Genomic DNA, 27,822 nt, shown 5'->3' with positions numbered 1-27,822 from the left:
GTGGTAACATAATTACCCCAGAAAACAGGCCATTGTTTCAACATTCTGTTTAATGAAACAGGGAGTGGAGTTTTCAGAAGTATTCGCTCCTATCTGGGTTTTAGCTCCAGCTGAATTTAGCACGAGTTTTATGCCAAAATGAACATTGTTATGCTTGGGCCATTGGAGCTGCTGAAGGAGGTTAGGTGCTACCTACATTATGGCTACAAGGCTGTGCTGCTGTTCCGTAAGCTTTCAGCTAGGGACAAAGGCCACACATTACTTCTTCTTTAGGCTCTGTTGGAGATCAAATGGAGACCATTGCATGCGTTATTTTCTGAGAAATAATTTAGGGTAGATCTTTTTGTTTCATTTTGATAAAAATGCAGGTATAGACTTCAGTGTAAAAAAGGGCAGCACTGAAGAGCAGTGTGTTCAATCTCAAATTTAAAACATCTGAGAGTAAAGATTTTTCATTTTTAGCTTTGCACACTCAAATAAAAACGAACCTCTAGTACAACACTAACATTGGGCAAGAAACTAGCAAAACAAGCAGTCAGAACCGCTGGAAAAAGCAAATCAAAAAAGAAAGGAAGTGGACAAAATAGTAATGGAAGGATTTTCTATGCTCTGTGCTGCTAACTGGATTTAAGTTCTACTTTGAATCATTCCTAGTTCCCTTCTTATATTCTTCTTTTTCTGTGTTACCATTCAAAATAAAGCTCTGGCTGTATTTTGTAAGGAAGGATCAGGGTAAGAAATTTGGGGATCGATATTAGTACTGTAACTATCTCACTGCAGATCTCCAGAGCACTAGGTTTTGTTTATTGACTGTCACTGAATTCAACAGCTTCTCTATCATGTAACAAACGACTCCTTTTAAAAAGGAGTGTATAAACATTGCCTTTGAATTATATATGTTAAATCCGTATCATATGATATGATGACAGCTACCAATTACAGTGATTGATTTTTTTTCCTGAAATAATATCACACAAATCAAGCAACTTCACCTTACTACCTTAGAGTAAATGTAGCCTCCTATACATTAATATATGCATGGTATTCCTTAAAGTTGGTCTAAAACCCAAATCAAGTAGAACAGATTTTAATTCACAGCTTTCAGAAGTCAGGAAAAACACTGCTACTTCTCATATCGCACTGATTAAAAGAAAACTTTTTACATGTTGAACATGAAAAACACATGCAGAGGAGGGTATATCCGACAACTTACAGGAAGACAGCTTTACCTCCAGAATAAACAATAACAACATCGCAACGTACCTTCTTTTTGTAATTGCTGTGGGGACATAACACATATCCTCCCAAGGAAGACTAGATGCAGTGCAGTCCTTGCCCTAACAATTAGCTGTGATTCCCTCAGTACAGAAAAGAAATTTCCAAATGGAATAAAGCAAGCTGCTTGTATGTAGGACATGGGTATGAAAACTTAGGGACACAAGACGAAGCAAAACCAGAACGATATCTTGGATTGTGATGACAATATTTTAGGACAGCAGAATTGGGGGAGAGAGAGGGAGGGAGGGATGGAAGGAGGGAGGGAGATGAGCCTTGCAGACCAGGAGGGCAAAAGGAGTACAACAGTGGGGGTTGCGCTACTTTTTGGGGCATGAGTTAACTTTCCTTTCTCACAGATCAGTCCACCAGTAGCCCAGATGTAAAAGAGAGAAAATCGTATTATACACAAAACTGACAACAATCTGCTATTAGCCTGTACAAGCCTGTGCTACGTAATTACAGCGTTAGTTCTTTACAAGCAGACACAAACAATTTTTCTCTGAAAACTCTGTCTAGTGAGTCACACACATGGAACTGAGAAGCCTCAGAAATCATCTCAGCTTCAAAACATCCCCAGTTACTAAATTCACTGGTATCCTTTAAGCCTCCTAGAACAAACATGACAGCTGTGGGAAATTCTCAAACAAAACCAAATTCCCGTGGCACTGCAAGATGTTAGTGACCCTGGAAGAGTACTCCTCATTAAAAAAACAGGCAATTCTTGATTTCAGTCTTCCCAGTCCAAATTCCACAGGGCTCTTATAGTCTTCAGTTAATCAAGCTGAATTTACTGTAAAGTAAGCAATCAAAGCATACTTTTAGATTGCTATGTCTTTCTATTTCTAAGTGGGAAGTATCCAAGGGACTCCAAAATAATGATTCAGAACCTATACCAACCATATTGAACTAGCCTGAGCATGCATGCCATCTGAAGAAATCTCCAGAAAATACACCAAATACTGACTGAAATTCATCAAGCTAGTGAAATTAGACCTAACATTCAGGACTGTACAGCTCTGAGTAGAAATAAAGGCAGACACTTACTACTCTTTCAAATTCAGGCTGCTACCTTTCCTAAATGACAATACATTTCTTACATTTAGAATTAACTAAGCTTACTAGAAGTAAAAAATTAACTTCGAATCTTTTCATTATTACCAGACTTACTGAAATGGGCAGTCCCCTCACTTACTTTGTCAATTCTCACCGCTTGATTGAGTGTTGCAGTCCAAATGACAATACATCCAAAGTAAAGAAGATTGCAGCTGGTAATTATTTGATTGCATTCTCTCTCAATAGCCAAGAGTCGTAGACTACGTAAATCAGAGTAATCACGCAAGTGTTGCACTCGAAAAGGGGTTTTGGTTAGAAAGGTTGTAGACCCTGCTGAAGTTGCCTGCTCTGAATCAGAAGCAAGCCCATCTAGATCATGCTGACAAGAGTTTGTCTACCTCGTAGTTAGAAACCTCCAGCGAGATGACTCATAGGTTTTTAGCTTTTCCCAGTACCTCATGTAGTTAAAGATTTCTTCCTGACATTGTCTTCACTGACAATTAAACTAATTACCTCTTGTCCTACCCGAGATGAATATAAAAATAATTTATTGCTTTCCTTGCTTCTCTACAGTACAGATTAATGTAATCCAGTTCCCGCAACATCAAAACCCTACTAAATTCAAGATATAGCATATGCAAAGCATATGTAGGTAAGCTACACCATTACAGAGAGCAATGAGACTGATTTCATACAGTAACTTTTGGATAAATTTGTATGGGCTGTTTCTTACTATATCAATATTTGTATATTTATAAAATGAGTATTTTTTTAAAGAATTTATCTATGATATCTAGAAAGATACTGTTTGCTAGATTCTACCTTCTCCTCCCACTCCATCCCATCCCTCAAAGCTAGATACAATGCTTGCCTTTCTTTTGGGGTTTTTGGATACTACCTTAGTCCTTACAGTTTCAAGTTCCTTGGGCACATTAGAGACCAGTCACAGCAGGCACTTCTGATCAAATATATCTATCTAGTCTAAAAATCCTCTAGCTTTGAGCGAGTCTTGTTTTGACTCACTCTCCAGTGAGTCCCGTTAGGTTCAGATTAGTTCTGGACCAGTTTGGCGTTCTCAATGCCACACGCTGCTCCTCACCCTGTTAAAGATGGAACTATAGGCTCATTTTTCCTTCTCTTACTTTTGTTGCATTTATTCAGGCTCTTCTTGCCACCTCTTATGTTTCTCAATATAACATTTAGAGCTTTTCTTTCCCAAATTATGTGCTTCAGTTATTCCTCCATACCCATCCTTACTACCATATCCTTTTTGTTCTACAATTTGTATTGCTAATAGTCAAAGACTTTCTTATTTTCTTTAGTTTTATGATAGTTTGGCTGGTTCTTCCTTAATCTCATCTCTTTCAATACTATCAGCTCTCCTGAATGCAAAGCCCATTTGTTTTCATTCCGTCTTTTGTGACCACTTTTCCCTGAAAGCAGCCTCCAAACTCAAGGTTTTCCCTAACTCCATCAACCCACAATTCCAATTTCTGCACTGAAAGAAGGGGCCTAAATGATTTTAGGGTATCTGTCTGGGATATTGATTTGCTTGGGCACATTTTTACCCCTCTGCAGATCGGCATCGATGTGTGGTTCCAGACAGAGCTCCACTGAAATTAATGTGGCTCCGCTTGAGGTGCAGTGGGACAGCTATATAGATCCATTTACAGGTCTGTCTAAAAAATTGACAGACAGCAATTGGCTTGGACAAAGGAGGAGAGAAGAGGAGGAAGGAGGGAAAGTTGAAGGACTACAGTACCAATGACAAGCACACGGTATTACTGTCAGCACTTGCCGCTTTCCCTCCGGGGGAGGATAATACACTCTACCACGTGTATCATACGATCAATAAACAGTCACTGAATTAACAAAACGTGTAGAAGATTAAGTGTTGCAACATTGTAAATGTTACTCCCTCCAAAAAAAATCTTCTATATTGTTCGAAAACACTTGTTTCTTTCTATTGAACATCCAGTTTCTATCTTGTAAATAACCACACTTTTAAATGTGAAACATACAATGTAGTTAATACTTACATCTTCATTAATAAGTGTCTGTGATGAAAAGATATTAAAGAAAAAATCCTGTTCTTTGGAATTTTCCTGTCTCACCCTGTGGCATAATTAAAAAATACAAGTTCCTCACTTACTTATTAGCATGCGCCACATTAAAATGGAAGTACTAAAAGAAATGAACCCAAACGTCATGCTACCAGAAATTCTTAAAATATTCTGCTAAGTTCTTTTTAATGCCCTGAAGCAGGCCGTCAAACACCATGAATATGTGAGGAAACTTTTTTCTAAGGACTTACCTTAAGAAAACATCTTACTTGACTGATTTCATTTCTACATAAAAGAAGGTTAAGCTGGAAGCACACTTAAGAAAGAAATACAATAGAAAGGAGGTTTCAAGGCTTCAAAACTAATGCATTTATAGTTATATTAATGTTTAAGAATTACTTATCTTCTAGTTAATAACTTTGTAATTAACGCAAGAGAACTATTGTTGAAGGATATAAGGTAAGTTATACACATGTTTTCAAGATAAAAAGCACGTTCTAACCAAATTAGAAGAATCTACAGCAGACAGGAAACAAATGCAAATAATGCAAATGATGAATATTGTGGCAATGTATCGCTTAATTCTTAGCTAAGGACCAACAGGAGACTAAATGCCACATTTTCCCATGTTAAAAAAAAACCCAAAACCCAAACAGTAGAACAAAATCACAAAAGCATAAATTTCAAACCTCCCATCAACAAAAGGTCCTCCAAAAATCATTTCTCTTTTTGCTAATGGAGAAGTAACACAGCCTTCGGAATGTAATAAGTCATAGTAACAGTATGTAAAGAGGAAGGGAGAAACAAAGGAAAAGCTTCATTACATATTAATAAGGCTTCTATTTATGCTATAGATAGCATTCAAGTTTACATAATAAACCTCTGCTCTGTATTCTAAAGTCACAAATTACTTTCCAGATCTCAACAGGAGAGAGCATGATCTATATTTATTCACAGGTTTTCACATCATTTACCTCCAGTAACAGATTTGACTCGGTATCCTTTTACTCATGTGGGTCTTTCTCATTTCAAAACAATCTCTGCAGCAATTTCTATTTTGTATATATATGGGGTTTCGGGTGCACTTGTCTGCTTCCTACCTCCTCCCAGTAATTGTCCTGTTGAGCCGCTCAGAGATGGGCATTAGAAAACTGCATTCACATTACAATCTTACATTTCCAAGTGAACTGGAAATTTTTATTGCAGTAGTATTTTTACTAAGGTAGCCAGCATCATACTATGCACTACTGGCTAGGTGGTACAGTATATCCTGACGCACTCCCTTTGAAAAGTCTTCTTTTCCCTGACAACTGGTACAAAATTCTTCCTTTGAAGAGCAAATGATTATACATAATGGAAAAGGGGAAAAACTTAGCAAAATACTTTTGTTTACGAGTTTGCTAACTTGACGTGTATACATGTAGCTAATTCTATTACAGAAGGATGCATTTATCTTTGGCTCTGCCATTCTTAGGGTTATACAGAGTGAAAAGTATAGCCACCCCTCACGTACCCTCCATAGCCTTCAGGAAAGGAAGCAGTAGTCTTAATGAACAAAACCAGAAAATTGGGTGCTAGAATCTGTTACACATGTACTGTTCTTGGAAAATCATTTGCAGCTGGGTTTTGCATAAGCTACTTGCATAATACTCACTGATTTTGACCCCCAGACATACTGTTTTCAGTGTAATACTCCATTGCACTAAGCACCTGTAATTTTAACTGCAGTAATACTGCAGGATGGATTTATCTCCACCTTTTCTTCACAATAAAGGGCTGTTAATTAGGCTCTAATGTTGACTTTTTCTGAGAAATGTAGGTGATGTTTCTGTTTTCATTACCTTTTTAGCAATTTGTTAAGCAAGGTAGGGACAAAAAAAGAAAACACACTTATAACCCAGGTCCTGTACTCCTCTCTGCTCCTCTACTCCTATGGTTTTTTTGGCAAAAGGCATAAATTGGCTTTGAATTCCTTAATACTAGCATGACTAGCAGGCCATTTTTAGGACATACATCCATCCCACCTTCTAGACCACTAATTTTCAACATACCATTCACAAAACGTCTGAAGCTGGTCTTTGAAGTGAAAGGGGTGACAGATGCAAAATATATTTTCATGTATTGTATTCCCTGGCATACAGCATTTCAAAATACAGAAAGTGGGGAAAAATGACCCAAACAGATTATACAGGCATTCAAGTAAATAACATTGAGAAGCATTCTTGAAGCCCACAGTAAATGCAGTCATATAATACACTCTACAGATGGTGAGGTCCACTTAGGAAAAGCATTGAAGGAGCTGTGTTAAGCTCCCCAGGGCCAGAAGTTGTGACAAGTGAGAACACAGGTCTCTTAAAATGTCATGCTAACAACTAGCTTTAGATGTTACTTAATTTTATTTGTCAGCATCTTAAAAAAAAATAGTAGTTTAATGCTAAGGTAATGTTTTGGTGTCATATTGGCTTTATTGTACAAAATGGATATAAAGCCAATTTTAATATAAAGACATGGAAACAAAGGAGTACCTTCAGTTACAACCTAAGATCTTTTATTAATACGGTACTTTTACGATGAAAGAGAAACTACTAAGTACATCTCATCAAAAAGAAAGAACCTTGTCCAATTTTATTGGCATAACCCCTTTCATGCATAAAAAATTTGCAAGTGATATCACTTAATTATGTAGAGAGGGCTGTATAAAAGTATAGCTATTTTTTCTAAGTAATATTTACATTTCTAATCACCTATGACGCTATTAACAAGTAGGGACCCAATCTAATAGCAGCTTTAACAGGATAGTGGCCTGGAACACTTATCATTTCACCACATTTCACTGAATTGTTACCCATAACATGGATTTTATATTTTTAAACGATGGGATTTTGAAATAATTATGGATTGTTCAATTTGTATGCTTAATCTGACATCTGAAATGATTACTTATGTTTGATCTGTTCAACATCACTTTTCTTTTACCATTCTCCACTGTAGAAATTAAACCTAGAAAACACTAGAGTCATATCTAGCAAAGATTTTCCAAGAAGCACTAAAACATACTAAAAGGTGTAACTTGGTTCCTGGTACTGCTGCTTTATCTTACTCCATAGCACAGCCAGATTTCCACGGTCAGGACCCAATGAGCCAGATTAGTTTGTGAAAGTAAAGTTTTATCTGTGCAGCGATAAGGTGGCTCTCTATAAAATTCCCATGGGAGAAATTACATCTTAGTATCAGTATTCAGGTAATCCTGTTAGCTAACAAAACAGGCTTGAGATAGGAAACAGTCACCAGAAATAGAAAAAAAAAAAAAGAGAAGCAAAAAACCTCATTTTAGACAGGTGCTTTGAACATTAAGTTTTAGCCCATGGCAAACAAACTATATGAAAAAAACAAACTTGTTTTCTCACTGTTCTGCCACTAGGTTCATCATTTTGTTAAAACGATAAAAAGACGGGATTTTTACAGGATCTGCTTAAGAGACATTTCTGGAGACAGCATGTGGATGAACAATGCAATTTTGCCATGGTTTAGTGACAGAAATTAGGGTACTCCATACTGTAATCTACATACAGGCATGCTGCAAAAAGAATTTCAAAGCTTTGTTAAATTATTTCTACATTAAAGTTATCTCAAAACATTTGAATCTATGTCAAGCATTTTAGTAAAGGTTTTCCAGGTAACAGAAGGATTTGTGACCAAATTCAAACCACATGCTATGGCGCTGATGAATTTAGTATGACTTTTAAATTCAAGAAACGATGAGAAATTCAGGTACCTGCTTTCTAGCCTGGCTTAAAAACAGTCCAGAGAAAGAACTAGGGGCTCTGTGCAGACCAGCTTCCACCGTTACACGTTCACGTATCTCAAATCTTTGCTATACACTTAATATTTGACATATACTTCTGTTACCAGAGTCAATTAAATGTTTCTCAATTAAACAGCTTCCTAAATTTTAATTTTTTAAATTTTTTTAAAGGAAGACAGGAAAGCTTACTGGCATTCTTGCACAGCACACATGGGAGTTACAAAGCTACATTCATTCCTGCATGTCAAGTTATTTGGGGTCCCCAGGTGGAAGCTGTTAACAAAATAAGAAGTTTCTGTCACCATATTATGGGCATTTATTGGCACTGATGAGACTCAGGTTTCACAAAGCTTTTTTTGTGGAAGCAGCAGAGTTTTGCCCTCACTGAGGTACCCAAAAGTATGAAACTGCTGATGTGCGTGAGAAATCCTTGGCGTATTCTTTTATTAGCATAATGTAAGATTATCATTTTAACAACCTGTCCTAGAAAAACCTGCCTTCTTGTCAGCGTTTCAACGCTGAAGTTTAGAATGCATATGGCAAAGAAAAATACATTAATGAAAATGTTTGCTTATTTTTATGTTTACTTGTTTTACCTAGTCGTACTATAGAATAAACAAATGAGTCTTTTTATTAATATATTTGATGTTTTTCTACAGTTGGAGGTAGATATTTACTTCAGCATAAAGGAACAATATGTCACCTTAATAAGGGCTTATCCAGCAGAGCTTGCTTTCCAGGTCACTCCAATCACAGAGCAATATCAATTTGACATTAACAGAAAAATACTACTAACAATCTTAAGCATGAGCTAGAGAACCCCCTGCTGCCTACCAGTGAGGGGAACCAAGTTGGAAACCTTTAGAAAAAGCAGCAGGCCATGAAATGCCAAATAAAATTCCTTCTTCCATCCAGAGATAAAGGAAAAGAGTACAGCACTAATTTAATAAATAGGACTTGACAAAAAAAAAAAATTAGAGAAAACAGATGCGGGGATTTTTGAACATTTGTTGCTTTGCCGAATGGAACAATGTGAAGAAAAAAAGGTGTTTTCATCTTTTTGGAGAAAGCACCATCACATATGCACAAACATATTTACTGAACTGCTGAAGCCCTTTCCTTTTACAAAAATGCCACCCAGTCTGATTAGAAATTACCAACACCACATGGTCATAACTTAGAAGGCAAAACAATTGTCTGTTTCTTTTATTTTTTTATAAAGTTACTGTTACAGACCTTTGAATGCAATGCTTCCTGATTTGATTATCAACGCTTTGTTTTATTGATAGAAGCACAAAAGAAACACTGAATCTGCAAAATACACAGGTTCAGTTCTTGTAAAACTGGATAATAATTTGGTTTATACAGGCTATGTTAACAGAGAATAGGTTCATTCTCAAAATAGTTTTGTGGGCTTTTTTTTTTTTTACTTTAATGTCTGTGATTAAATTGCATCTTTATGCATAATTTACACTACTTCTATTCATGGGAGAGGATATATACTAACATACCTCTTTACACACATAAGCAATAGGAGCATTATTAAATGAGTTTGTATTTATGTTGTCATTTTCTTGCGATTTTCTAGAATTTTGACTAAAAATTCCAGGAAGATTTCAGCATTCTCCCCAAACCTAAATAAGAACACAATTCAGGATTTTGAAAATTTTGTTGAGTAATTATTTCTGGAAATAAAGTAATCTTTTTACCTGGATAATTTCAAAGTATCTCTTTCAAAATATTTTTAATTTTTAGTTAATATCTTCGATAACAATATTTTAATTTTCACGAGTTGTCTTTTTTACTTTTTGCCCTGCAAAACCATTAACCAAGGAACAAGATTTTCTAGTATTTACTACTAATTTTGCAATACTCAGCTTAAATTCCGTTAATGTAGACAACAGACAATATTTATTAGGATAAGTAATGTCTTTTCATTTTACCTTGTATTAAGTCCAATGAGAGGTTTTAAAAAACCACTTCTCTTGCTGACTCAGGTGATGTTTGAGCACAGTCAACTTTCCTCTGCTCCCATTAACACCCAGGAATTGGTGTCATGAGCAGCTAGAGTATCACAGCTGTTATTCATCATTCCTTTATCCAGTAATATCATAAGTTAACAGTTACACTCATGGGCTTCTTTTGTGACTTTTCAGTTAAACGACGCATCAACGTTTTCTTCACATTTCCACGATTAATGCTTCATTCCACAAATCTGCCCAAGAAACTTCTACCGCTGTAGGCTCACCCAAAAATACGCCTACTGAACTCAGGAGGATAACAAGGTTATAGCGCATTTATTTTTTAAGACCAGGACTGCAGAACTCCATGCTATATTTCTGAGTTTGGTGTATCTACAGATGAATGAAACGGAATGTGCCTATTCACAGCTAACAAAATCTGTGATCTGCCAGAATAAAAGGACACTGTGTGAATTTTGCATCTTGACTGCATCTGACATGGCCAGTACCCCCACATTTCCTATCAGAGTAATCCAACAGTTTCAAGTGAGGCTATTTTTACCTTGAGCAGTTTCAGGCAAAATTCACTAGTGAGACTGTTTTCATATGACTGGCAGAGTTTGAAGTAAACCTACTATGATCTACCTGTCAATCGTCTAGTCCTAATCCTTTCTTCTGCCTCCTTTTTTCTCAGTGCCATACTTATACATCCAAAATTGTGAGTTGGACACCGTAGTTTAGACACTATCTTACTATTCCTCACATGCCATCTATAGAGCAGTCACCTCTATGCAATAATCTTTGAAAATCAAAAATCAGCTGATCTATCTTCCACTCTAATCAAGTCAATTGAAGAAAAGTGGCTTTCACAGTTCTGAGTAGGACAGCACAGGGCAGGATGCTGTCAGCTGTCAAAGACGCAGTGAAATTTCTGTAAGTATTAAGGGGAAATACCAATTTTATCTCTTCTTCTGTTTTCAAAGGCCACCTTCAATGCTCATATGAATGCTAAATGGGTGATAGAATTGCCTTAGCTGATGCTTCTGAAGTTGTCACTTCCAATGCCTGAAAGGCCGATTCCTTCATCTCCTTTGCTGCTGGTGCCAATAGATACTTGAAAATGAAGAGACAAGGGCACACTCCTGATCTTCAAATGTCAAGAAGAAAATAGTAAACTCGGTCCCCCTCACAAACAATGTAAGTGTTGGAAAAGAATATCAAATGCTGCCTCTTGCTGTCTTACTCTAAGCCTCAAAAGAAGTTCTCCAGAAAACAGAGCAGGAAAAAAAGCACAAGGTATGCAGGTTGAAATTCAATATACTTTTTAGTAATAGCATTTGGTGTTGAATTAAAAAGAGAGATTCTCCCTGCTATACTTTGTTCAAGAAGAAGTTGAATGAGAAAGGTGCTTACACTTATCCAAATCCTTCCGGTACTTACTGAATTATAGCCCAGTAGCTCCAGACCCCACTGGAATGAATAGAAAAATTCCTACCAAATCTGAAAATTATTCTATGCCATTGTAAAAAGAAAAGTAATTCTTGTGTAAGTATGAAATTACAACTGCGACTAAGTTCTGAGAGAATACATTTTTCAGTTCGTATCCCCCCGAGAACATCAATAATTTACAGAAATAGTGCTTCCAGATTATTCTTCATTAATTATACTTTACTTTTTTGTCTGACCAGTCTATGGTCACATTATTGCACTAACATGCCCCTTGCTCTTCCCTTGGCAGGGAACATCCAAACACATTCTAGGATAAAGAAAAAAATACAACAAGGATTGTGGAATGTGATTAATTGCAGGCAGGTCTACTTTTTAATTAAAATTTTATTAAAATTATACCCTTAGTTTTTTTTTAAATAAAGCCATACTTAGCCAATAATATAAAACACTGGTGGGAGAAATAGTAGCAATACTTGGCAAATAAATATAAAAAATCTTATACTTCTACCTATTCTTAACACCCTCTAAGCTACTTTTAGGTGTAGATTTTTTCATAATATTATTCTCTTTCCTGATGATTTGGACTGTGCTCAGTTTTGGCCTGTAGCCTGACTGGCAATGTGACAGGGTATAACTGCTTAGGGGACATCAGTCACAACATGGAAGTCAGATGCTGGCCAAGAGGGACATGAAAAAGAGAACATATTATGCTTTTGAAATGTTGGCTGTATTTTGTTTTGTGCCTGTGGTACAAAACCCTTTCCCTATCTTTTTAAAATTCACCAGCCGTTAGGCAATTCTGCAATAAGTAAACAATTCCATGGTGAATTAGGCAATCGCATCTCTTTTGTGGAAAACTCTAGGTCTTTAGCTGTGTACATCTGCGGAGCCGCAAAGTACTGGTATGTCATTTTCATGTTGAAACACTTTGTTTTCAGCTTTGCAGCCACAGTCACACTCAAGATTAAGTAATATAATGTAAATGTCTGGCAATGCTAAAAAATTTTATCACCCTGTTAATAAGCCAAAGCTATCCACAACATGATGCGCTATCGGAAAAAGAAATCCACAGGTGCACTGACAAAAATAAGTCTTCAGCTTTTTGTTTCACCTACTCAAAGTACAGGGTTTTCCTGCAGATCCTGCATATTAAGTCCAGGGGTTCATGTTTTGCCAGGTAGTGGCATTGTGTCACTTTTTATTACAAAATGTTTACTGACAAATATATCAGGAGAACAGAATGTAGAGAACAGTCACAACTGAATTCAAACACGATGGGGTGAGTCTTCTACTCACCCCTACTCCAACGCTTTTAGTGCAGGATTCAGGTTTGACTGCTGATTTTCTAGATTTATGATTCCTTTCGAGACACCCTCAGGGAGACAGAGTATGTCCCCAGGGCTGTATTTGTAGTCTGCTAAAAAAAAAAAAAAGAATCCTTGTCAAGTCAACAGGAATCAGTCAAGAGAGCTTCTCACCTGACAGTGAATAGAATATGTTGAATAAACACCGCACAATAAACCTCGCCGGTTTAATCCTTGCGAGCGGGATTTTTGAAAGTGGTCAGTTATGCCAGTCCTGCTACCTATGAGATCAGCAATTGTCATTAGCATCAGAATTAGGCCAACGCTTGGTACCTCTGAGAATTTCAGAGCCCTCCAATATCCAGACATTATTTGACAAATTTGAAACTGGAACTTTTACTTGACTGAAGATGCATGCGAGTACACCAAGCTACGGGCAGAAAAGGCCCCACCATTGCTACGTGGTGTCCTGACGCCACAGCTGGTGCTTGGTCAAGTCAGATGAACGAGACAGATGAACCTCATACATTTCTCCTGGAAGTCTGTATCTGCCTGTCTCCACCTAAAACTGCCTCTCTGGTGGCTGAAGAGTGTCCCAGATGAAGGAAAGATGAGAAGGCAGGAAAGAGTCACACCCTCCAAAGAAAAATGTCAGAAGTAGGTTGTAAGGTCTATGATATTGGGCTAAATGAGCACATATAATCACGGACTATCCATGGAAATATGCCAAGGATCACTGCGAGGGAAAGTTGCCAGCAGAGAAAGTGGAGGATTGAGGAATTTGACATGAGAAACCAAGAGGGAGATCAAGGCTCGATGTTTGGTACAACTACATACAAGAAGTTCCTGGATGCTTGCTTTCCTAGCCAGTTTTGTCTAGACACCTAAAAATCACTCACAATGTAAATGAATGTGTTAGAAGTGAACTCTAATCAGCAAATAATGAACTGCAAATTTAGCTAAAGGGAAGAAGAAAAAAAAAAAAGTGATCTCGAGTTATCCTTTCAGAGAGCTTTAGTCCCACAGGAAGGAGCAGGCTTCGGAGATGATCCCGGTCATTTATGTGGACGTATTCACCCACAGACCGTCACAGCTCTGCAAAGACACACGCCTTATCTAGTCCCTGGCCACAGAAAACCCAACAGGGGAAAGCTGGTGGAAGCAGCCCCCATCCTCCCCAACACGCGCACGTAGGACAGGGAGCCATGAAGACCCTCGGGCAGCTCCCGGATTGATAGGCTCTGCCAACAAGAAGGAGGCCAGGGTACGGGGTCATTAGTCAGGAGATGCAGAATCAGCATTTCTATGGGTCTGCCCAGATGGTCAAGTTTCCAGGCAGGATCCAGCCCACGGCTAAAGCTGCCTCGCCAAGGAGGAAGAAACTGAAACATTCCAGATTTTTCCACAGGGGCACTTGGCATATGGGAAGATTACAGGGGATATAAATTTATCACTGACCATCATTCACTAATCTTAGCTACACACTTGCCTATCCAAGGGAAAAAATGAATATGCTGCAACAAGAAAATAAATGTGTATAAGAGCAAGGTAAAACAAGACCCTCAAAAAAATCAAGAATAATACGAAACCTGTTTTGTTCCAAAACTGTAATTGATATTATGTATAAATCAGTCATTAACATATATAACACTAATACAGAAGACATGTATGGCTACTGCATTGCAAATAATGCTTTCATTTTACAACAGTGGTGAAGACTGCTGTGGCTTTTTTCAGTATTTGGTATTTATAGAAACATATCTTTTTTACAAAGCCCTATTGTGTAGGGCTGCACAGTACAATAACATGTGAAATATATCATCCCTCTTTTTGCTCAGTCTTAAGGACCACACTTTATACAGAATTGTGTTGCAAAGGTACAATGATAAATTAACACACACATACTTGAGCCCACATCATCTTATTATAGGATATGTAGGGTGCCTTACCAAGCTCCGTGAAGTTATAGGATGCTTGCATAATTTCCTTTCATTACATAGGTAAATACAACATTTTCCTCTTTTATGTTAACATTATGGGATATAAGTTGAATATTGTGATCCAGTTAAAAGTTTTAGAGAAATTATTAAAAATTAACAAAAGATGCATTTGACTATTTCACGTCTGCAAGATAATACTGAACTTTTCTTGCATAATGAAAGCACATTTTTGCCTGACTAAAGCCAATTCAGCCCACCAGAATTTTTTTTTTTTGAAAACAGACTTTATATTTAAAAGCTCATAGTTCATTTCTGTTCAATTATCTTGGTATCTAGCCATATAACTTTTGCAAATAGTCCTGAATAACAGAAGGTGCATTAACTACGCAGCTACAGCAGTGATAGACAGCACCACGTGTACCTAATTGTTGTTGTTCTATTCCACACAAAGTTAGTTTTTGTTTCTTACCTAGAAATCTTGAAGATGTATTGAGAGGTCTTCTTTATGTCATAAGAACCAAATTTATTTTGAAAGGGATTTAAACTCACCATAAAATCCATCTACAATTGTCTTCAATATTTTGAATACTCATTAACCAATAATGGAAAGACGTAGTAGGGTTTTGTTTTGGAAACATGTTTTTGATAATTGTCTAAAATTGGAGAGAATTTAAATCTTTGGTAGCTACTTTTCACACCTGGATGCAATGAATGAGTAAGATTAAATAGTAATAAATAGAAAATCAGAAATGTCAAACGTGATCCTTTTGCTTGTGTAGTGACAATTACCAGCGACGTAAAAGAACAGAAGACAAGAGGGCTACTGGAAGACTCCACAACACACAGTGAGACAGCATTCAACGTTTAGGATTACAGACAACCCCAAATGTCTAAGAACAACAAAGTTGAGAATAAAGAAACATCCAGAAGACTGTAGTTGTATTTATGCAACAAAACGTTGGCCAAAAATAAAGGGAGGTTACCGTGAGAGACAGAATTGCCAGACGCAGAAATCTGACAGACAAGACTAAGCTGCTGGTCCATCAAGCCTGTGCTCAGCCTTTGGCTGAGACCATTGCGTAGTAGTTCAGAGGCAAACCTCCTTCTGCACATCTACAGCAAGCGATGCCGTACATTGAGGAAGGGTTCCTCTTGATCCCTGTGGCAATCACCTTACTTCCTGAAGCATGAGATTAGATTACCCCATTTAGCATACCTACCTACCAGTTACTATTCCTTGTCATACAATTATGAGTCGAAAAATACCCAACTGCAGCTGCTGACTCTGTGATCTTCCACGTTTTGACAAGAAGTTTGGAAGAGCAGCTTTTTAACCTTGATGCCTTTATGTATGTTTCTGTGATCTTAGGGAAAGATAACACATATATCATATCGTACATGTGGGAAAGGAAAATAAGTATTCTAAGCAAATATGCAAGTGTTTCTTATAGATAAAAAGTTTCAACTAAGTCCTGCCAAGGATACCGTGGACATTAATGAACTAGACAGGACACACATATTTGGTTTAAGTGGCAAGAAACATCACTGCAAGTTTTGAGTCAAATACTGTTATTACCCCCAGTATAGCATTTAAATGGCAGGAGGGTGAAACAATGGCCACAGATGAAGAAGCCACGCTAAAACACTGTATCTTCATAGTACTAATTATCTTTTTGTATATGCAAAGTTGCATATTTCTTTAACTAGCATTGTTTATGAACCGTAGTTCCAATAAGAGCCATTTCTGCATGTGAAAGACTCAGAGAGGTAGTAACAAATGCAAGCATCAGACTTGATCAATCACCATAAGCGTTTCGACAGTGATGATATCATCATAGGGTTTTCTACAATTCGGTTCTGCTCAGCTGCACTATTTCTCCACTTTCTTAAATCCCTGCTTATCACAGTCTCATGTCAGCCTCATTCCATTCATCTCTTTCCTTCTCACTTCTCTCCTGCCCTATCAAACTCTCATGTGTCTGTGCATGCCTCCTTTTTTCCGCTATCTTGTGTGTGAGAACACTGGCTTCAGCACATTCAATCGAAAGAATGTACTGAAAACCTAACCCACTGAAAAAAGTCAGGGACTCGGTATGTATTTTATACACCTTTTCTACTATACTCTGTAGCAGGGACATCTGGCACTTTTTGTACAACACAGCAGGGCTATGTTATCAGTTATTTCTTAAGTGCCACCACAGAATAAATAAATACATTAGCAATTTTCTGTATTTATTTTTGGCAGGCAACTTGAGAGACAAATTATCTACCTCCAAACACAGATATAAATAAGCATAAACCATGCAGATGTTTTCCTCCTCCCTGTCAGTGTATTTCAACTACTTCTGGAACATGCTGAACTTGTTTACCTTTTGAGCAATGCAGTCCAACTTACAGAGGAACACAGCCCTGAAACATGCTATTTACTCCCCTCTCAAGCAAACTTTTGTTATATGAAGCAAATATAGGTCACCTGCCAACTGACAGCAAACTGAATACAAGATAACAGGCTATGCAAAGAAGGTGTTCCTACAGAAGCAAGCACTTTAGTGGTAAGCCCTTAAAATTAGCTGATGGAGCTGACATAAGGTCCGTGTGTTTACACTTGTAAAAGTACCACTGGTAACATAACTAGTTTTCAAAAGTCTTTATCAGAAGCTGTGATTGTCAAATAATTAAATTCACCCATTTTCCTCTCTCCAAAATGTGCCAGAGTAGTTCCAAGACACAGATGATGACACGTGAACTAAGATCCTATCCCTGTCTTAGTAAAGTCTATGCTGGGAGATAAGAGCGTGGGAGCAGGTTGAGACCCTAAAGCATAAGTCCGACACAAGAAAGAAAATCATATTTCCTGTTGATCACAATATTACTAAAGTAGCCACTCCACTCTGATGTGTTTACGTTCACAAAATCACAGATACCTCAAAAGCAACAAGATTTACGCTATTCTATTACTCAGCATACTTCTGACTACTAGAACAAAAGCCTACCTCTTCAAAATCATAGAGCAAGCTTGTATTTGTCCATGTCTCTCTAAACAGATATATTCCTAACTATTTCTAACCTACCTTGCAAGATGGGGAGCAATCTCTGCCAAGACCTAAGTCAACCACTGTTACACTGTGACAACACAAAATCAACAGAAAAATGCTGTATCAATGTCACATTAACCTCTTTTTGATTAACCTTGTAAAAAAATACGAATTCTAAAACATTGCATTTCCTCTTTGGTTTTGCTTAATTGAAACTTCTTCTGTTCTGTTTATTATAAGGTTTTACGCACCTCTGAACCTTCAAAGTACTGCACATGCCAAGCGTTGTTATTCCAAAGTACAAAGAGAGGCTCTGGGAAAAGCTGCCAGAAACTTATTTTTCATTTGACTTTTAGATACCAGAAATAGGGATTCAGTTCTCACTCTTTTGCAGGTTGTACTGTCTGTGCTCCTATGTTCTTCCTTGAGGCTGGATTTTGTTCTGCTCAGACAGGTCATTTATGTGGGCTTAGAGAAGTGGTGGAAGTAAATACCAGCACTGCGAAACTGCTGAAATGTCAGGAGAAACCCTCAAAGGCTTTCCTTTCAGGTGAGAGTTACCAGAGCTAGATAACAAATACACTTCCTAGTAACAGATACTAATATTTTCTCTCATTCTTGAAGGCGGTGACCCAGACTGACATCTCACTGCCACAGAAAGACCACCCAGCCAACACCCTTCCAACACCCTTGACGCTGCGAACCGTGGCAGATCAAACACAAACCCCCATCTTACAAGATTATTCCGTAAAGCGAGTAGCGTGCCGTCCCTAGTTTCTGAAATACTTTATAAAAAGCTGGTAAGACCTCCCAGAAACGCAGCCATGTCTCTCCCTTAGTCTCTACACTTTCCAGCGAGGTTCCCAGTGCCCCGTAGCCAGATGAGGAGCTCTGGAGCACAACTCCGGCCAGGCACCACGCTGGAAGAGGTGCCCAGGCAGTTCGAACCTGGTCCTGCGGGCTCACTCATCTTCTGAAGCGTCTCTGTAGTTCATCAGCCTTACTAAGAATCCAGGCAGTGGACTGCTATGACTTTAATATCTGCTGCTGACCATACCGCAGGCGTACTACTCCTCCCTGTCTGGTTTCATCCACATCTCGGGGCTCAGTGAAAGCTGGCAGAAGAAATGGTTAAAAATGAAACATAAAGATGAAAGCACAAGCAGGTAGAGAGGGTTTATAGTTAGAAATTTTTTCTTTTCTACATTTTAGGTTTTCCCTTTTCTCTTACTCTGGTAGCCACCAAATGTTGGTAACACCCTGCTGAACTGCTCCTAGGATGAAAAAAAAACCACCCCAAAACAGTAGCCCTTCCAAACTCTCCCAGATACATCAAGTAATTCTTGAGAGAAATTCATTGATATAATCCAAGAGGACTTATCCTCATCTTAGGAAAACAGGAATCATAAAACAGACTAACATATTATAAGTTTTACCTCTAAGTTCACCCTGTTATGACAGCAGAAAATCCTCGACGAAAACCAAGAAGCTGCAACCCCCTGAAAGTTGAACCACTGAACCTTTTGCAAAGTGAGTTGACCAAAATTAGCATCAAAACCAACAAAAGCTTCTGCCACGTACTGCGCTGCCATCTTCCTGCTGCAGGCAATACCTGTTCCCCATGGAGAATCCCTGCGGCTGCGCTTGTTTTTTCAGTGCATGGAGCCAGTTCCACTCCTTTTGATTCTGACAGGATCAACCCTGGAAATAAAACTTTATCCCGCCCACCCTTTCCAAAAGCAAGGCGTATTTCTGGACTTTAACATATAAGTCCCTAACTATTACGTCAAAAATCTTGCTAGTAACTGAGATGGTTCTCTGCAGAAAAATCCAGCTTCTCCAACTAGCTTTCACAGTGACGAAGTCAGTCATAAATACTGAATTATTCACAGTTTGGTAATCCATCTAAAATAAATTTCAACTCACTTTTATAATTCTCATTGCTCACTAACATGTCCCTAGAATTGGGAAGCTGTCACTAAATAAATATATCCTAATTGTGAGTGGATATATATGGATATACCTGTATAAGTAGAGGTATACATGCATACACAGACAGAAATAAAGTTGGATGCAATAAACCAAAACTTCAAAAAAAGTGAGCTTAATGAATAGTCTTTAAGTGGGCTAACCCTTTAAAGTGCAAGGAAAAAACTGAACATGGAAAGGCTCTTGTTCTCATATTTTATATGATAGAAAATAACGAAACATTGTATCACAATAATTACTTTAATTGTATTGAAAAATAAGGTTATAATTTTGGAAGAGTATTTTCTCTCAGGAATTCTGCAAAGCTGTATCAAACTCCAAAGATTTTGCTTGTCCTTTATTTGACAAGGCTTTGATGGCATGTGTTACAGACCCTGACTCGATCAGTCCCCAAAGGACAGAATACAAATCTCAACTGCTGCAGCAGGCAAAATAGGTATGAAAAGCTCTTGAGACTGACTTACCTACACAATTTGCTGTCCTTCTGTTTCTGTTTTAAGAAAGAAATACTGCCATAACACCCTTCTATAATAATTCTGCACTTTTTCTTTCTAGTTCTAATTCTATGAATTAGTGGAAAAAATCTCAAATATGGCAGAATAAAATAAGAAAAAAAAAAAGACTCCCAAACTGAAACAACCATTAAAAAACCCTTTTTTTAAAAAAAAAAAAATAAAAAATCAAGAAAACAATGTAAATCTACATTTGATAATCTATATGTAAAACTGGTCTGTCACTCTACCTTCATTTTTGTCTTACCGAATACTCCATATGAGAGAAAGCAGGATCACACATAATACCTTTCCTGTCAGTACTGTTGCTTAATTAGTCAACATCATGGGAAGTTTATGATAAAAATAATTGAGTTGGGGCCTTCAATCTCTGAAGAGAGCCATCAACACATAGGATATTCTCACAAGCTACAGATTTCATATACTGTGAATGGAAAAAGGGACACTGAGGTATTCTGCAGAGAAGGACTATACAGGACTTTGGTCTCAATTTAGACTATAAACACTACTTACACTATACTGCACGCTTCCATTTTTTAAAAATGTTTAGAAGAAATTGGCAATATATCTAAATAAAAGTATCCTGGTTTTGGCTGGGATAGAGTTAATTGTCTTCCTAGTAGCTGGTACAGTGCTACGTTTTTGAGTTCGGTAGGAGAAGAATGTTGATAACACACTGAGGTTTTCAGTTGTTGCTCAGTAGTGTTTAGTCTAAAGTCAAGATTTTTCAGCTTCTGATGCCCAGCCAGAGAGAAGGCTGGAGGGGCACAAGGAGTTGGGAGGGGACACAGCCAGGACAGCTGACCCAAAATGGCCAAAGGGGTATTCCATACCATGGGATGTCATGCCCAGTATATAAACTGGGGGGAGTGGGAATGGGGCGATCGCCGCTCGTGGACTAACTGGGCGTCAATCGGCAGGTGGTGAGTGATTCCATTATGCATCGCTTGTATATTTTAATCCTTTTATTATTATTGTCATTTTATTAGTGTAATCATTACCATCATTTGTTTCTTCTTTTCTGTTCTATTAAACCATTCTTAACTCACAAGTTTTACTTCTTTTCCCGATTTTCTCCCCCATCCAGCTGGGGCGGGGGGGAAGTAAGTGAGCAACTGCGTGGTGCTTAGCTGCTGGCTGGGGTTAAACCATGACAATATGTAAATTTTAACAAGCATTCCCATTATGTGGCACTTTTTTTCAGTGATGACAGTTGGCATACACAACTTGGAAAATGTTTTTCTCCCATCCTCCCCTGAACAGGCAAGGGAAAAACATATATGACATGTAATACACACCTTCTGCATTTAGGTGCAACAGATACACAACCGTGACAAAGAGTCAAAAAAATCCACCAAGACAGTAGTAGAAAGTGAAAGTGATTGGTTAAAAATATTTTCCTACAAGCAACAGTATTTAAAATATTCTGCATGCAGTATTTCTTCATCTTGATCCTCAGAGAGAAGACAGACTTCTCTCTGATGCTTTGTCTTCTTATTTTCAAATGCATTAGTCTCTGAGCTGAAAGCAGGCAATTGCCAAGACAAAAATGTATTGCCAACGTTTTCAATACATTAATATGAAACAATCAAACCTGTATTACAGCACTGATGTTTTCAAATCACTACCTTTAAATTTGCATTAGATTACCAAATATTGCTAATTTTGAACTTGACAAAAGTGTAAATTGAAAATCATTTTGTAGACGCACCAAACCTAAAGGCTTCCACTGAGTTTTCAAATGTGTCATGTCTCTGATACTTAATGGGCCACTCATCTTTCATTCTCCACACGAGGAAGAGTAAGCGGTATATTCCAAAACTACTCATTTCCTTACCTCACACAAGGTAAAGTGACAGATTGAGACACTCTCCTAAGAAATTTTTAGAGTGAAATACACTCAAAACATAACAACATTTACACAACAAAATTCAGAAGTACTTAACAAGTTGCCAATAACTACAGGAATATATGAAGTCATCAAGTCCAAAACTCTTGCCATTAGTGACAAAGAAGAATATGCAATCCTGCAAAACATTAAACATGTGGATTACATTTTCCTTATACATAAACTTTTCTTTATATCCATGAGACTGATCACAACCTAAGTAATCTGTGTTGCTCAAAAAGAAGACATAGGAACAAAGCAATTCAGATTCCCACCAATGTGACAGAAATATCTTGTTAGACCTGATGATGTTCTAAGGGTCGGGTTCACATCTATTCGAAGTTTGGATTCAGTCATCTCTTCGTATCTTGCCTTGTACTTTCCGCTCCTTTCCCTTCCCCAGATGACACCATTCATTTAACTTGGAACATTTCCAGAATAATACATAAACACAGTGGCTGCCAGAATTTGTTCATGTAGGGTCCCTCCCTGCGTGGAATTATCCGTCAGGAAACTGGTACATTTTCTGAAATTTATAATTCTTTCTGAAGGACTGAGAACTCACTTCAGAAACGGTGCTGGGCAAGAATGTATTCTTAACTGTACCAACACATTAAAAAAGTACTGTTCATGCCATCATACTGAAATGAACTCCCCACAAGGAGTGATGGAACTGGGAAGTCAGCAATGCATTTTCTCTAACAGCTCTAAGTTTTTTCTTCTAGTTTTCTTCCTTTTGACAGCAAATATTTCATGTTTTCTTGTGATAGAATTTGTTATTTTGAACAGAAGAAAATGAATGTTTTAGATCATACTGCTGGAGTTTTCAGCAGACATTTTATGAGGAGGAATTTTCTATTTTCCTTGACATTGACATTCAAGATTAGTTCCATTTTTTTTCCTAATTAGCTTTTCCAAGACAATTGTATATTTGAAACAAACACAATACTTCCCCTCAGAGCATCAGAAACTTAATCTGTCCAATTTCCTTTCAATGGACATTGAAAACAAAGCAGTGTGTTGTAACTCAGTAGGGAATTAGCAACTATGTGACATTAAAAAATGGAAAATGCATGATGTAAATAAATTCAACATAGATGGCAATACAAATATAGTAATGAAAAATCCTTTAAGCCACCTTGTTAATACCTGACAGAACTGCCTGTTCATATAAAGTCTGTTTGCCTTTCAAAGGAGGTTAAGACACTAAATTTACACAAAAGTGAGGATTTTTATATTCACAACAACACACCGAGTGATTAGCATTAAATCATTTGGAATATCTTAAACAATCTGAGGACTTTCCAATCGCTTTATTCAGAAGTCTTCTTTGTGACTCAAAAGATTTTTTCTTAAACTTTGATCATTCTACAAAGATATAGTCCCTCACAGAACTCTTTATTTTCCTGATATCTGAAATAAAAAAAATCAATAATGCTAAGCATACAATTACAAGATTATGGTGATAAACTATAAGACTATTAATGACTTTTTGGACGCAAGTTAGACTTGCAAGTCTTATCAATAAAAGTAACCATTGGAGCAGCTTTTGGATTCGGATCAACAAGTCATGAAGAAAATAATTGCAGGTCTTTATTTAAAAATTCTGGAGAATTTAATTGAAAATAATCATCTCTGTGGTGTATTGCACACTATCAGTATAGCCTACCAGAAAAAGAGCTCTACAGAATGTTTTTTTAGGACTGCTAACATGCAGAGTTTCATCCATAGTACACGGTAATTTCTACTGGATCCCATTTATAGATATGTTGCACACATACATGGGTACACAGGTGCGTGTACTGTATGTATATACATATATAGACATTACAGAACCTCTTAAAAGTGAATACGCATCTCATTCCTGTGTAGACTTCAACTTCAGCTGTACCTCTTAAACAGAGTTCAGAAAGGTACTTACTGATGTGTAGAGGAAACCTTCTCCATTTAAGGCTATATACAACCCAGTCTTTACACCCTGGATAGCAACAACTCGAAGTCCCACTGGTATAAGGTTGAATAAAGCTGTGAAGAAAAAACATGACCAGATATGAATATACTGTTATTACAATATTCTAATAAATATCATTAGTAAAAAGAAAGAAAACTACTTCCTGTATATTTTTTTTCTGATTTTAAAATTAAACTAATTCAGAAAATCTTGCTTCTAGTAAAGTTAATCCTTAAAATTAAAGCCTAAGTATCTATCTAGCAGTAAGTCCTGCAATAGTTCAGTAATTGGCATGAGTGCTAACTAGGAACTACAAAGCACAGCAGACTGGACTGTAGTTGTTTATGCAGCACTGCAGACATGAGTATCTCAGGCAATCTGAAAAGAGTCAAAGAGCCCAACAGTTCCTTCACCAATATAGACTAATCATAAGGATAATACTTGTGAGATACCCTGCAGAAAACATATCTCTCTGATTCTGGCAAGTAGCTTTTTATTTTCTTAGGCATTTTTATGGCTTTGGATTAAGATGTGCTCTCATTAAAGATTGCTTTCAAGGGGTCTGTGATTTCAATATTTTTTATTTTTTTTTTTGCTTTTCTGAATGATATATTTGATATAAGCAGTAGTACACAGACCTCAGGTAATGGCAGAGGCTTACCCTAGTTAGAAAAGCACTGAAATATGTGCTTGACTCTAAATGTGCATAAATGTTATTGAGCTGAATATAGAACATGTTCAAAGACTGAAATTCGGGGGGGGGGAGGGGGGGGAATTAAAAAAACAGCTAACAGCAGATAACCTAGCAGCGGTACATACCTCTGTAATAACAAAAACAGTCACAGCTTTAATTAGTGTCTGAAAAAGACCAGTGTGAAGAGCAGGAGTTTACCAGCCTCACCACAGAACAACAAAAGAAAAAGTGATAAAAGTAAGAGACACAGACCAATTCTTCTTCTAAAAATTATGCCAGCACACACCTATACTAAGTTTACTGACTCATACTAGGAAATTAGATGCAAAGCACACATCAAACAGTCTTGGAAGAAAAGATCTGGATGCAACAGAGTTCATGCTAAGTGTTTTTCCGCTCTGGATGAGTCAAGGATTCACAAGTCCTTGGATGAAAACTAAAAGCACAACCTGTGTGTTCAACATATGCAGTGAGGACGATGGTTCCACCAAGCCAGGTCTCAGGAACACGGTAATACCTACAGTTCCTCAAAATTTAGGAAGGACATCCATAGGTGTCACCAGACAGTGTACCCTATGAGGCTATCTGTAATCAGAATGCCAGGGGTAAAGCCCAAATGAAGAGAGAAAGGGTCATATAATTGCAGGGGATAAATACATTTTCTCAAGGTGTGAGAACTCCTAGTTGGTCAAAGGACACAAAGCCACAGATCGGTTATGATGAAGATGATCAAATCTTTACAACTGAGAAAAAATATAGGTTGACTACTAGAATTTAAAGATAGCAGTGGATGGAGAAAGAAACCCTTTCCTTCCACATTGTCACACAGAAAAAGAATATGTCACATGAGATCTTTTTAGGAATGCACAAAGCCAGTAGAAATCTAGGAACTGTTGTAGCAGAGCACTTCCTACAGCTCTACAATGAAAAATATATCCAAAGGAGCTCTGGAAGAACAGGAAACAGATTTATGGGTTTACAAAGAAGAACAGAAGAGGTAACATCAGACAAGAATTAGCACAAATATATAGCATTTTCATTTCTGTAGTTTCCGAAAGTCTCCGTCAAGCTAGGATCTTACTGGGCTGTTTACTAGAAAAATACTGGGTAGAGACAAGGTTGCCTCTCTAATCTATACAAGATAAATGTAAACCCATGAAATATGGCACTCACAGACAAGATATCCTAAGCGAATATAGGCTAAACACTCTATGACTTGAGGGCTTTCAAATGTTCAATATAATTTGGAAATTAAAAAACCAATCAGCCATTACCCTCAAATGAAACAATGTCAAAACCAGCCAAACCGCTATTGTGGGTGGTGGAGGGGGAGTCTGTCACAGCAGAACTAGGTTTCAGATGGCAGTTAAGTTTGGTTTCTTCTAGAAGAAAAGAAATTCCAGAAGGAAATCTGGATATGAACACCATGCTAGAGGGAGGGCTGCAACAATTAAGGGGACACCAGGAAGGAAAAACAAACAATACTTGTATAAAGAAAAGAGGTGAACACAAAAGACAAGTCAGCCATGGAAAACTGCTAATGAAAAATAACTCCAAATCATAGTGGTTCAGTCAAAAATTCTGGAACGTAGATATAATTTGCTGTATTACCAAGAAAAATGAAGCAGCAAAGCCAGTAAAAAACCAACCACCACTGAAGGAGAATTAGAGGCCTGTAATATGGCAGTGTTTTATGCAACCTATAAAATTACTAGAGCGGCTTATAGTTGCTGGTGAATTTAGAAAGCACCGAGGAGGGCATATAATGTATCTTTTACTGCCACCAAGTTTTAACTGGAGATTGTCAGAGCTCCTGTAATTAGTCTAAGACCATAAAATTTTAGAGTGTGATCTGAAATGCTGTAATTTTGCACATACAGAATATTCAGTTAACTTACACAAAATCTTTCAGACTTGGGTGAAACTAAGGAGGCCAGTCTACATTCAATTATTGATTGATAAACGTTCAGCAACGTCCTTCGTACTGAGGTCAGCAAAACACGCGCCAGTAAGCCACAGCATGGGTTTTTTACGTGCTCTGAAGCTGGCTAAAGGAAATTCAATTTCCTCCAGAACCTGACTGTGCAGTGCTCTTTACTGAGCAGGACTTCTATGCCCAATCGCACATTTCAAACCTTCCTAGGATCCACCTGTGCTATCTCCCACTCTAATAAGAACCTGCCTTGAGAGAAGCAGAAAGCCTTCCAGGGTTTGCTGGCATTTCAGGTCTGCACAGCCAAAGCTATGCCCTTACCTGAGGGGGGTGTGAAAAACTGTGCCCCCAGCTTCCTTCTATCTTTAAGACAAGGATCCAACAAACCCAAAACTAAGCGGGGAGTGAGGTCCCTGAACTTCGTGGTGTACCTAAACCCGGCCCGGTGAGTCCACAAAGGAGTGGAGAGAGGGAGCACCCTGGAACAGCTCAGGAAATGTAATTCTGCCCGGTGCTCAGCGCTCCCGTGCTGCACACTCAACTATAAAGCCTGGCAAATCCAACTATAGGTAAGACATGGGAACATCAGGGAAATCAAGTGAACCAAGCAGCAAAAATGGCCCATGTAAACCCCTTTCTCCTTGTCAGCGCTGAGCCTGTCGACGCTCCCTTAGCTCTGCTTTGTATTCTGTCTAAACCACGACTGTAAAGCCAATGGTTTCTCTCCCTTTCGTAACCCTGCAGGCCTACTCCCACCACACACAAGATTGCTTTAGGTGTCGTGCAGGGGATTTGCAGGAACAAATTTGAGTTGGATTCTAATCCTCCAAAAGTTTTAGGCAAAGTTAAAGTCCCCTTTTTGATAAGTAGTAACTCCTCCTTTGAGCAAAACACAAACCCACCACATTTCTTTTTCCTTTTTTTATGCAATACCATCACAGTCTATTAACTTGAAATCTGAAATACC

The 27,822-nt window shown here is 37.8% G+C and overlaps 1 protein-coding gene across 2 annotated transcripts in view; it reads right to left on the bottom strand.

Moving 5' to 3' along the window:
* The window catches only part of FGF14 (fibroblast growth factor 14), a 411,791-nt gene that overhangs the window by 72,251 nt on the left and 311,718 nt on the right, over window positions 1-27,822 (bottom strand). For both annotated transcript variants that reach the window (XM_049815680.1, XM_049815679.1), the window contains one exon: window positions 24,199-24,302. In XM_049815680.1, the coding sequence (XP_049671637.1) occupies window positions 24,199-24,302 (104 nt within the window). The remainder of the gene's footprint in view (window positions 1-24,198; window positions 24,303-27,822) is intronic.

Source organism: Accipiter gentilis, chromosome 13, assembly GCF_929443795.1.
Source record: "Accipiter gentilis chromosome 13, bAccGen1.1, whole genome shotgun sequence".
Lineage (NCBI taxonomy): Eukaryota > Metazoa > Chordata > Aves > Accipitriformes > Accipitridae > Astur > Astur gentilis.
The sequence above is the reverse complement of the archived record's forward strand: the minus strand, read 5'-3'. Positions and strand labels throughout refer to the sequence as shown.